The sequence below is a fragment of the Tenrec ecaudatus genome, chromosome 1 (genome assembly GCF_050624435.1).
Source record: "Tenrec ecaudatus isolate mTenEca1 chromosome 1, mTenEca1.hap1, whole genome shotgun sequence".
Taxonomy (NCBI): Eukaryota; Metazoa; Chordata; class Mammalia; order Afrosoricida; family Tenrecidae; genus Tenrec; species Tenrec ecaudatus.
Genome location: NC_134530.1, coordinates 151,186,422 through 151,198,930, shown reverse-complemented (window position 1 = coordinate 151,198,930; position 12,509 = coordinate 151,186,422). Strand labels below are relative to the sequence as shown.

The 12,509-nt window shown below is 49.5% G+C and overlaps 1 protein-coding gene across 2 annotated transcripts in view; it reads left to right on the top strand.

The window, feature by feature from the left end:
* CASQ2 (calsequestrin 2) overlaps positions 1-12,509 on the top strand; it is a 75,438-nt gene that overhangs the window by 45,044 nt on the left and 17,885 nt on the right. For both annotated transcript variants that reach the window (XM_075559787.1, XM_075559797.1), the window contains exons 6-7: positions 3,164-3,294; positions 4,430-4,475. In XM_075559787.1, coding sequence (XP_075415902.1) covers positions 3,164-3,294; positions 4,430-4,475 — 177 coding nt within the window. The remainder of the gene's footprint in view (positions 1-3,163; positions 3,295-4,429; positions 4,476-12,509) is intronic.

Sequence of the window (12,509 nt, the reverse complement as noted above, 5' to 3'; positions counted from 1 at the left end):
AGTCCCAAATTGACACCAGATTATGTAACTACCACAGGTGCATTTAAGTGGTGCTGAAGAACATTTACGCTAACTGGTTGTATTTGAGTCCGGTGAAATCTTGAGCCAGAATCCCAAAGAGTGATAACTCTTATTTATTAAGCACATACTATATGCCCGGCTCCGTGCTAAAAATTTTGTATACGTTTCCTCGTGGCATTGAAAAGGATTAGTACTCACCTTCTACAGAGGATAGAACTGAGGCACTTGGAGTTGAAAGCCTTGCTCAGGACCACCTAGCTAGTGAGTATCGAAGCTTGATTTAATCACAGCTTACCTTGACTACCAAGCCAGCGTTCTGAATTACAACCTTTCAGAGAAAGGATATAATCATATACATAAAATGCTCAGCAAGTACTGGGCACAGTAAACGTTTGCTAGTTATTAATATTGTCAATAAGAAGTCAGTCTTCTGTAGTCGGGGGAGAGAGGTTGGGTACAGTGTCAGTGGAAGGGGGAGGTAAGATGAAGTCTAAAGTGAATCCATCACGGGCATTTAGTCATGAGGGCCAGCAATGCCTAAGGGGGCTCCAGGGTAGGAATTCCGCTGAAGAGAGCCAGGCAGCCAAGCTTTGTCAATCAGCAAAGCCTTAGTTCTTAGAGGGACGGCCCACTTCTGAATTTAGGGTGGCGTCTATCCTCAGAAGCGCCTCCCAACCCAACCGTACGGCTTCATGTCTATGGCTCGTGAAGAAGATGAGGTCAGGCTATAATTAAGACTCTAAAGCCGCCCTCACTTAGAACTCTGCAAGACACTGAATCATAAGTGCCGTTCCTATGCATGTAGATGGAGGGCCCGTGGCACTGAGAGCACTCCAGTGCCCTTTGAGACTTGAGAACGTGCACCCAGAGTGGGGCATAGTCAACAAGGCTCTATGGGAGAGGTGGCATCCTGAAGGCAAGGCTGCATCTGGTGAAAGCCTCCGTGGTGTCCAGTAAGAGGTGCGAGAGGTGCTGTCACGTGGTGCTGAACGGTGGAGATCATCTGTGGGACACTTCCTAGGGGACCCTGGAGGGGCCTGGGAGGGGGAAGTGCTGTGTAGAAGTTTGTAATCTGGCGAGACAAGGGTCGAGAAGGGACTAGCTGCAGTCAGAAAGCTGGGGTCAGAGATGGGGGCAGGCCAGCAGAGGACACGCTCGTAGAAGCCCGGCCACTGATGAGATGAACGCAGAGAGAAGACTTGGAAATCGTTTAGGTTCCAGGCCTCAGCTTCAAGGCACCACAGACTGTGAAGCTGCCAAAACATGGCACAGAGTGTGGGGACGGGTCCTGTTTTCTGCGGCTTGGGAGACATCCAGCCGGAGGCTCTGTTATTCCTTCATTCTCTCACCAAAAGTTTACAGAGAGGCGTTCACATGCTGGCCACTGGTCTGCGTGGTGGGACGCAGCACAGAGCAAAGCAGATTCCTGCTCTTGTAGAATTTAGAGCAAATAAGTTAGCAAACCAATGAGTATCTGGGTTGGAGAAATGTAAAGAGAACGAAAAGAGAAGTCAGAGTTGCTGTATCCATTTGGGAGGCAGTTTTGGATGCTGGCCTACCCAAAGGAGCTTATGAAACGATGGGTTTCAGGCCCCCATCCCTAGAAATTTGGCTTCTTAGGGTGTCCCGTGGCCTAGGAATCTGCATTTTCAACAAAACCTCCCGGGTGATATTCCTGGGCACAGGAGAAATCTACTGTTCCTGATCCTAGGTCAACCCACACAAGGGCCCGCTCTGTAATGAGCACTTGGAGCTGGAGATGGTCAGAAGGTCTAATGTGTAATCCACTACGCCACTGGGTCTCCTTCCCACCCCGGTACAAGTGGAAAAAAGAATGCTTCCATGCCTCTCAAAACATAGTTAGTAAGACATCAAACTCTGTCTCGTCTGACTAGTCTGCTCTGTCGGATGCCGGAGTGTTTTTTCCCCTTAAAGCACTGTATGGAATAAGGCGACAAACAGTTGATTCAAACCCACGGTAACCCTGATAGGACAGAGTAGAACTCTCCCCATAGGGTTTCCAAGGCTGCAAATCCTTCTGGAAGCAGGCTGCCTGGTCTTTCTCCCACAGAGTGGGCTGGTGGGCTCAACCAGTTAGCATCGTGGCATGGAATTCACAGCCCGTGATCGCAAGCTGGCACCAGCGCACAGCACTTTCCTCGGCTAGACCTCTTTGTGCAACTGCTTGTGTAACTTGCGCTCCTCCCTTTCCCCATTCGCCACGGTGCCCTGGGCCAGGGCACCCTTGGTTACAACCACAAAGTATCTGCGCTTAGGCAATCCCTCTTTAGTTTCAAGGGACCCACTGTTCATGCCTGTGCTCTCTTGGACCGCAGCTCCGAACTAGGAAAGAATAGCATCTGCTTTTCTACCGCGCTTTGCACATTCCTGGCCTCTCGCATCATGTCACCAAGAGAGGTCCCGCAGGCAAACAGCAACAATTCTTCCGTGACAACTGGCTTTGAGGTCACTTTATCAAGAGAAGCAGTGCCTTCCTTCTGTGACTGCTTTGCCTGAGACTTGCTTGGGTTTAGCACTGAGGGTCCTGTGTCCCAGGACACCCTCGGTTCGGGGCCAGTTATGGCTGTTGGGCACCTTATGATGAATAGTAAGAGTTGTTTAGCTGCAAATTGGGCAGTCGCCACCAGCTGACAAACCACCGAGCAAACCCAGCATGGGAACATTTGACCCCAGGGCCAGAGCTTCAACCTAAAGAACAATTAGCGTTTATGAGCTGATCAAGGACAGGAGCATGGCTTAGCCTCTGATTTTGAGTACTTGTTCTATAAATTGGTTTAAATTCACACATTTTTTGGGATGTGCTTCCCTCTTCAGCCCTGCCAAATACCATGGGATCGTGGTGACGATAGAATTAAAGGTCCCACTTTGCAGTTCAGCTGCTCCCTGCTCTTGCTTGGCCCCCATCTACCAGATACATTGTTTCCCTCCTTCTGTCATTCTTTGATCACAAGAGAGGCCACTCCAGCCCAGGCCTAATGTGATGAACTCACCTCAATATTGACGTTGGAGCTGTTCATGCATTCTCACAGTCATTCTGGAACACACACACACACACACACACACACACAAAGCTCTGGGATTGTCTCTCTACATTAGCATATTCAATATCTAATTCTTACAGGTCGCCAAGAAACTGTCGTTGAAGATGAACGAGGTTGACTTCTACGAGCCATTTATGGACGAACCCATTGTCATTCCTGACAAACCTCACAGCGAAGAGGAGCTCGTGGAGTTCGTGAGAGACCATCAAAGGTGCCGGACATGGCGTGCATGGGTTAGCGGCGACTGGGGCCTGGGGATGGAGGCGATGCTCTCAGTCTGCAGTCGGGAGTTAGCATCACAGCAGAATTGATGCCAACAGTAGGTCTTTGTGCTCAGTGATAAACCGACCGTGAAGGTTACTAAATTTTCTGACCTTTTGCTTGCAGCCATGGCTAAAACACTTTACCCGCATCAACAAATCCCATCAAAGTCATAGCCAGGTAGAGGTAGATTTCTGCAATCATAATGTTAACGATTTAGTAACAGCCTCCGTATGCCAAATACCATATGAAGTGTTTTATCTGATCTTTAAGTTTATTGGGTAATTGCTATGATCAGCCTCAGAAACTCGCAGGGGCAGTTCTACTGTGCACGAGGGTCGACGTCAACTCCACGGCAGTGACTTTGAGTGTTATGGTTGCCATCCTCCTGCTCCAATACCGAAGCCACCAAGAAGGCCCTGCCTGGCAAGCTCTCCTTAGAAATATGTCGCACTCCACCTTCCTTGTCCCCTTTGAGTTTGTTTTTGTTTTATTTTTATCCCAATTTTACAGATTAAGGAATTAGTCTCAGAGAAGTTAAGTCACTTATACAAAGACAAACATTCTCTACCGAGAACTTCCTAAAGGAAAGGGGGTATTTGAAACTACTTACAGTGGCTCTAAGGAATGGGGGAACCCAGTGGATGACCTGAATGATGCACTTCTGAAGTTTGGGGGTCAAAGCACCAAATCTCCAAGGCTCCCCTATCTCCGCAGTCTCCACATCATAGACCTGCTCTGGACTCGCGAGAGGGTCCTTAGAAGGAAGGAAATGGCATTTGGCCCCCAAAGCGAGTTTTGTTGTACGATCTCCTACCCATTGTTTGTTACAGACTTTATAATCCTTGGCCTATGAAAGTACCCAAGGATGGAAAGCCATAGGCTGGCCTGGTTGCTGGCGCAGGTCTTTGTGTGAGAAATAGGGTACAGCACCTTCATCTCCCTGGGGGAGAAGCGGTTCCAAGCAACGCATGTTCCTCGAAACAAAGCACCGTCTCATTTTTTACCATGTCCCCGTGCACTCAGGCTGCAGGGTCTGCCATGCGGTGGTGCCTGCTAAAGACAATTCTCTTGTTCATTTGCAGACCTACGCTGCGTCGCCTGCGCCCAGAGGATATGTTCGAAACATGGGTAAGGAGATAGCAAGCCCGTTCTGCTTTAGGGAGGTGCGTATGTTCCCCAGGAGAGGTGCCCTTTTGACTAAGTCCTATGTTCAAGTAAGTCTTATTCTGTCGGGGCGAATGTTGGAATGGGACAGTCCGAAACGTGGACAGCATCGTACTCCATTAAGAGCCAGTTAGCATGGTTTCAGCTTAAGCCTCTTTGATCATACCCACAAACAAAATTATTCCGTCCCTGAGGTCATTTTCCAAAGTGACTACCGGCTTCCACTCACTGACCACCAGTGACCCAAGGCCACATACTACAAGGAGCTCCGGGTGCCTGAAATCTGCCACGTTGTCAGCTCTGTCCTGCAGTAAGTGCATGGTCTGAGCTTTAATATCCCCCCCTCCCCCGAGACTAGAGCTTTTTAAAGAGCACAAGCATTTGGTCACTTAGTGGCTGCCCATGGGCTGATAGTCGAGAGCCAGCAGTTTGAAAGCATCAGCCATTCCATGGGAGAAAGACGAGGCTTTCAACTCCTGTAAAGAGTGACAGTCTCGGACATCCCGAGGGGTAGTGCTACTCTGTCCTATAGAGTTGCTATGAGTCAGCATTGACGCGACTTTGAATTTGACTTTGGGTTGGCTTTGGAACGCATGGGGGGTAGTCACCTAGTGGATGGTAGCTGCTTTCAAGAATATCAGCTCAAGGCACTGAATGTGGGCTTGCAGTTCTGTCACTGCGCAGTATGTCCAGAGAGTCCAACGCTCTTAGAAAAAAGGCTGTAAAGATAACTCACGATACCCTCACCCCCACCTCCTACACACTTCATACAAAATCACATAAATAATAATATAAATCTGTGGGGGGAGTTTCCAAAGCATTCCATTCATCCTTCTGCTTGCATTTTTCAATCCCTCTAGCAAGCCATCTTGAACACGGAGTGTTTTCATCCCATCTGATAGATGGGGAAACTGACTATCGTATAACAGACCAGACCCAATGCCACTGAGTCAACTCTGTTTCATAGAGACACTCCATAGGGAATGCCACACTGTAAGGCTTCACGGGGGCAGATTGCCTCATCTTTCCCTCATAGAGGGGCTGGTGGATTTGACCTGCTGACCTTGGGGTTGGCAGCCCAACACTGACCTGACAGTTCCATTCAGGCTCCTTGACTATCATGTGAACTCAGTTAATTACTCCAGGGTACAAGCATTTTTTTCGAGACTTAAATTAAGGTCACTTAGCACAAAAGCTCATGTGGTTTATGCCTATATTGGGTCATGTTGCTGCGGGGCACCATTTGGAGGGGGGTGGGGTAGGAGCAAACGGGACTGACAGGGAAGCATTCTTTAACTCAGTCTGAAGTGAGGGGTGCCAGGATACATGGAGTAACTTGATTCTTGCTTTGTTCTTGGCATGTAACTTAGTTGGATGTCTGAAGGCAGGACAAACATTTCACAAGACCCTGCAGAACAAATCATACAAACTAGAGAAAGAAACTATTTGACAACAACCCAGCATAAAATAAACATATTTTCTTCACATTTAAACCATTGGAAAAATTCAAAGGTTTCAGAGCTTGTCTTGGATTTTAAGCAATACTTTTTTTAAGGTTATAACAGTGCTTTAAAAATAATACCCCCTAAAAATAATATTCCCTTTCACTTTTTTCCACGTTGAAAAAATTTCAGACTTAGAAAAACAGTACAAATCATCTCATTGTTTGTAATGAATGGTCACATACAATGAAGACGTCACTATATCTTTACCCAGATTTCTCCACATGATGTTCATTATATGACCTTTGCTGACTGGCTACCCGGTCCCTCTATATATACTATTTATAGATGTATGTATATTTTCCCCTCGACTGTTTGAGAGTAAGTCGCGGACATAATTCCACTCTAACGCTAAATGTCGTTATTGTTGTCAGGGGCCACAGAGTCAGTTCCACCCCATAGCGGCCCTGTGTTGAGCAGAGTGAGACACGGCCGGTCCGGAGCCATCGTCAAGTGTTGCTCTGCTTGAGCCCCTGGCTGCAGCCACTGTATCAATCCATCTCCTGTCCGTCTTCCTCGTTTCCCTGGCCCTCTGCTATAGCAAGTGTGATGTCCTTCTCCAGGGATGGGTCTGTCTTAGTGATATGTCCACAGTAAGGGGGACAGTCCTCACTGCGAAGGATCAGACCGTTTTGTTCATTGTCGTATCGGTCCACTGACTATTCCTCGCCCACACCATGATTCAGCGATATCATTTCTTCTTCCGTGTTCCTGATCCATTACCCAGTTTCCGTGTACATATGAAGGGTTTGGAAACACCATGACTTGAGTCAGGCACACACGAGTCCTCAAAAGTGACATCCTTGCTTCATGACATGTTTAAGAAGTCTTTTGCACATTTTCCCACTGCAATTGTCTTCCCACCCAGCCTGATGCCACATCCGTCATGAAATCCCGCCCCCGACATTTTCTTCCATAGCATTTTAAACTGAGAGGAATTGCAGTGTTCTGCTCTGCCGTGCCTTTATCCTTAGTCCTGTAGGTATTTTGCACTTTTAGAGACAACTCCCCAGGACGGATGATCCCTTCAGGACCAGTGGTGAGAGTGGTAGAGGGAGGGTTGGGTAGAGAGGGGGAACCGATTACAGGAATCTACATGTGACCTCCTCCCTGGGGGATGGACAACAGAAAAGTGAGTGAAGGGAGATGTCGGACAGTATAAGATATGACAAACTAATAATTTATAAATTATCAATGGTTCATGAGGGAAGGGGAGCAGGGAGGCAGGGGGAAAATGAGGAGCTGATGCCAGGGGCTTATGGGGAGAGCAAATGTTTTGAGAGTGATGAGGGCAATGAATGTACAAATGTGCTTTACACAACTGATGTATGTATGGATTCTGATAGGAGTTGTACGAGCCCCCAATAAAAAGATTTAAATAAATAAATAAAAGCAAGAGAGAGAGAGAGAGAGAGAGAGAGAGAGAGAGAGAGAACTCCCAAGTATGTGGGTCAGAGTAGTGGCTGCAAGGAGACTGTGACCCATAAGTTCAGCAGTTTGAAATCACAAGCCGCTCTGCAGGAGAAAGAAGGGCTTTCAATTCCTGTAACCAGTTAGCCTTGGAAGCCCAATGGGGTACTTCTAGCCTGTCCTAAGGGGTTACTGTGCGCCAGAATCGACTCGGTGGCGGTGGATTTTGATGACTTAGTGGAAGGGAGATGGTCAACAACTGTGGACCCATTCGCCCAGGGTTTTCTCACGGATGCAGCAGGTTCGATAGCTGCAAAGTCTAGCCAGCGTCTCGCCCGTCCCCGGACACCACACAGTGCCCTCACAGTGCTGCAGACACGGTCCCTCTGGTCCTCTCTGGCCCCGGCTGCAATTACCATGAACACAGTCACAGCAGAAGCTCAATGCCGGGCCTCATTCGAACTTACCCTCTGCTTGCTCTCTCACTCCTTGAATAAGATGTTCCCACTTTCCACTGTCATAGGAAACAACCGAGAGGGCGTATCTCTTTCATTAGTACACAGTGGAGGAAGGGACATACGGTGAATTTAACGAAGGAGAGGAAAAGGTAACTGGAATGGTATGCACCTCCCCAACCCCCGATTCTGGGATAGCCACATGACTCCCCAAGAGATCTAATCAGGCCTGATGAGCCCCAAGTCCAAGTGTCCAAGCCTCCCACACGGGAGAGAAGATAGAACAGGGCCTCTGGGTCCTCTCCACAGCCGTCAAACGCAGCAGCAGGACCCAGTCCATGAGAAGACCCTCTGTGAGCCGCTCCCCAGCCGGGAGGAGCGCAGTGTGTTCACTGCTGCTGCGACCACAGATGTCAGGGCCTCACCAGTAATGCATTTACCTCTAGCTGCATCCACGGCCAGACAAGGCCAAATACTTAGGAAAGATAGGAAGGTCGCTAGGGCTAAAAGAACTGTTTGCCTTTTTTAATGCCCAGGCATATTCTTTCTTAAAGCGCCAAGCCATAGAAAAGACAATGCCTAGTCAGATTAGCTATGTGACACATGGACTAGCTCCCCGCCCCCACCAGACTATTCAAAGAATGCAAGAGTGGGCAGACAATCCAGGCCCAGTCTTGACCTTTCATTCCCCTTGGAGGCTCCTTTCTCCAAACCACCTCTCCCTCCCAGCAGTCAGCCGGGGCCTGCGTAGAGCACGGAGTGTGGGAGTCAGCAATTCCCTGGCCTAAAAAAATCCCCTGACTGTTAGAACAGCAAACTCTGCCATAGGCCCCGTGGGCCAGAGGCTTGCAGGGCGCTCTTTCCTTGTCCTCTCCCGGGGTGCTTGCTCATTCTAAGAGCGTTTCTTCCTTCCAGCTCACTCTTGGCGGTCAGCATTCCATGAGCCTGACAGGAGCAGAGCACCACGCGCACCAGTGGCCACGCTCCTAGCTGCATCCCTGCGATGTTGCGCGCCTCCTTCGTGCTCTTGACCTTCTCCACTTTTCTTCAGCGAATGTGCAAGATGCTGGTCATCACGTGGTGTTTATGAAAACCCAATAAGCATTCATACTTAATAAGTAAGAGACCTGGTGGTGTCGTGGGCTACTCATTGGGCTAGGGCCCAAACGTTCAGCAGTTCAAAATCACCAGGTTCTCACTGGGAGAAAGACAAGGGTTTCTACTCCTGTAGACAGATTCCGTCGCAGAACCCCACAGGAGCAGGTCTATCTGTCCCATTGGGCTGCTCTGAGGCAGCACTGGCTCGATGGCAGAGAGTTGAACTGAGAGTCTGCGACATTATGCTAAGCGCCGCGGTTCTAAACAGGAATGTTGCCGTTCTGTCCTTAGAAGTTTGGGGCTGAGTAAATGAAACCCACTTGAAACCAAATGACAGCATCACCAAGTCTAGCACGCGCCTCACTGTGACTGACGACTGGCGATTCCAGGAGATATGTCCAGATTAGCTCCCCAATCACCAGGGGTTGACAGTTAGCGCCTGGTCACTTGGCATCGAGACCTTTCGAGTACATTTCAACTCAAGTCAGAGCCACTGAAGCAGCATGCAACACCTCTGCACAGCCCGCCGAGTGAGAGTGCAGTTGCTGCTCTTGGGGAGGAAGGACCCCTGGTGGGGCGGTGGGCTGCAAGGTCAGCTGTTCGACACTCCCAGCCACTCCTCGGATGATAAACAGGGCTACCTGCTCCTGTAAAGACTGCAGTCTTGGGAACCCACAGAGTCAAATCACCCTGTCTCTCCTATCGGGTTGCCATGAGTCGGAATTGACGCAACGGCAGTGGCTGTGGGTGAAGAAGAAAGAACATGAGTTTGGGGCCAGATAGAGTTGGCTTGATTACTGACTCTGTGGCATTGAGTAAGTCCCTTCCATGTCTTCAGCAATAAATGGAAATAAGAGTCCTTTCAGATTCTGAGATCATGTGTTTACAAAGCACTTCGATCTTGGCAGGCAATTGTTATCACCACTGTAACTTGAAGGTGCAATCCCGTCCCTCAGAGAACTTACTATTAGTCGAGATGGCAAGAATCATGCCGGCTACCAGGTCATGTCCAAGGTAATGTGCACTGAAGACCACATGGGTGATCTGTGGCGTTCAGTCCGGTGGCCCTCAGCTCGGCTCTTCCTTACCTCAGGTCCTTGCATTCTGACGGAGCAGCCTCCACTTGGGGGCTGGTCCGTGAACTCTTGTTCCTTGCATTTCCTACCTGAAAATATATGGTTTCCAACAAGAACCGGTTCTTAGTGAGTATTCAGTAAATATTTGTGGGTTGGATCATCCAGACACACAAAGAGAGAGAAAGACTTTCCCTGGGGTTCTCTCTCTCTCTCTCTCTCTCTCTCTCTCTCTCTCTCTCTCTCTCTCTCTCTCTCTCTCTCTCTCTCTCTCTCTCTCTCCACACTGGGGTTATTGCAGGCCTACAGAGTGACAGACTCAGAAAACAAATATGGATTCTTTATTCTGAAACCAATTTCCAAATGTGTCCTAGACGTGCACACACCAGAATGAAGCCTGCTTTGCAGAGCTGGCACGGCTCACTTCCAACTGATGGCAGGAGACAGACACGGGGCAGCCTAATGAGAACTGAGCGGAAGAGTCCGTCTGGAGATAATAGCCAATGTAAAACAGTGAAACCTCCAATGCCCCTTCTGTTTGCAGTCTGATTTGCGTAATAAACCGGCCGCGAGTGCACACACACACCCCCATATGTATGTAAAATCCAATTTCCCAGAGACTGACAAAGGCGATGCCCACTCTCTTGTTTTTAATAATAATATTTCCCATTTAATCTCTCTTAGAATTTTTGGAGGTCTTGTCCTTTCCAAACTCAAAGGATAAAAAAAATTAGCATTTAGATAGAATTGCACCAGCATTAAAATCAATTGAAATGGAAACTGAGACCCTGGGAGGGTGAGCCTGGAGTTTTGTGGGCTTTTTTTTTTCTCCATAGGATAATTGCTGGATGACAGTCACAGTGCTCGGGGAATGAATCCCTCTCCCGTGTCAGCCACAAATCAGTGTTCGCTTGTCCCCACCGCCTCTGTCTCACCCTTCGTCCTTCCCAAGTCTCTGAGGATCCCGGTGCCTGTAACAGGCCCCGCCAAGCTCGCTGCTGCCTTCTCCCCGCAGCATCAGTGCATGCCGTGGAGACATAAAGCACATGCATCTCCCGGCTGGTCCAGGAGGGAGAAACAGGAAGTGCTGCACGCTTGGCACCATGTGTCCCAAATACTCCTCTAGCCTGGTTTGTCCTGGCCTCCCTCCCTCAATACCCACAGCGGTACCACTTTCCCCTACCTCACCCCCCCCCCCCCAGCTTTCTCCAGGCCCATGCTTTAGGTTTGTCCAGGAGCCTTCCACTGGGCAGGAACCTTGGCGGCACAGTGGTTACTCATCGGGCTGCTAACTGCAAGGTTAGCAGTTCAAAATCACAAGCTGCTCCGCAGGAAAAAGATGAGGTTTCCTACTCCTGTAGAGGCAGATCCACCCTGACGTAGAGGGTCACTGTGAATCAGTACTGACTTGATGGCAGTGCCTTTGGTTTGGGAAGGAGCCTCCAACACTCATGGCAACACCTTACAGACCCACCTGCTTCCGCAAGCTTTGGGTCTAAAGGCAGAAGGATGTCAAGAAAGCAAGCGTGGCTTCTTTATTCTGAAACTGATTTCCAAATGTGCTCACGACGGGCACCCAGCGATGAAGCCTGCTAGAGAGCGTAGCACGGAGGTCCCAGCCACAAGTTGTCCCCTGCAAACCACATGCTCTTGCTGTTGCTGGCTGCCATCAACTATGCAAGGAAACTTGTACCCCCATGGACTGGAGAGCCAGGTGGCTGTGAGCCCTAAGGCTTTCACTGACTGGTTTTCGGAAGTTGATTGCCAGGCCTTTCTTCCCATTCCATCTTAATCTGGAAGCTCCACTGAAGCCTGAGCCATGTCATAGCCACTCGTGAGCCTCCACTGAGAGAACGGTGTTAGCTGTGCCTTGGCTGGGACTGGGACACAGTGGGTGCTCCCGTGGGCTCAAAGAGGACAATTGTGAGGATGGTGCGGGACCAGCAGTGTTTCCTTCCATTGTGCATTGGGCCTCCATGAGTCGGAACCGGCTCCACAGCACCCAACAGCAACCACGGCCACTCCTACGCAGAAGGCAAGGATTCCATCGCTGAGCACCAACGGCACATCGTGCCTCATACCCCAAACGAACTCACCGCCGTCGATCCATTCCAGCTCATAGCGACCCTATAGGACAGGGTAGAACCGCCCTGGTGAGTCTTCAAGACCGCAACTCTTTATGGGAGTAGAAAGCCTCATCTTTCTCCCAAGGAGCAGTCGGTAATTTTGACCTTCAGGTTAGTGGCCCAACTCATAGCCCACTATGCCACCAGGACCCCCACAGGCTCTGTATATTCAGCAAGAGGTGGGCTTGTAACTGATTCTTGTACGAACAAAACAGACTGCACATCCTAACTTACCCCCAAGATTCCCGTCTGCTGTCCCTCGGGGGAAGGTTTCAGGATCAGCTGTCAGCGTTCAGAACCCGGTGCAAGGAGAATGTCAACCCCGAGTCCTTAG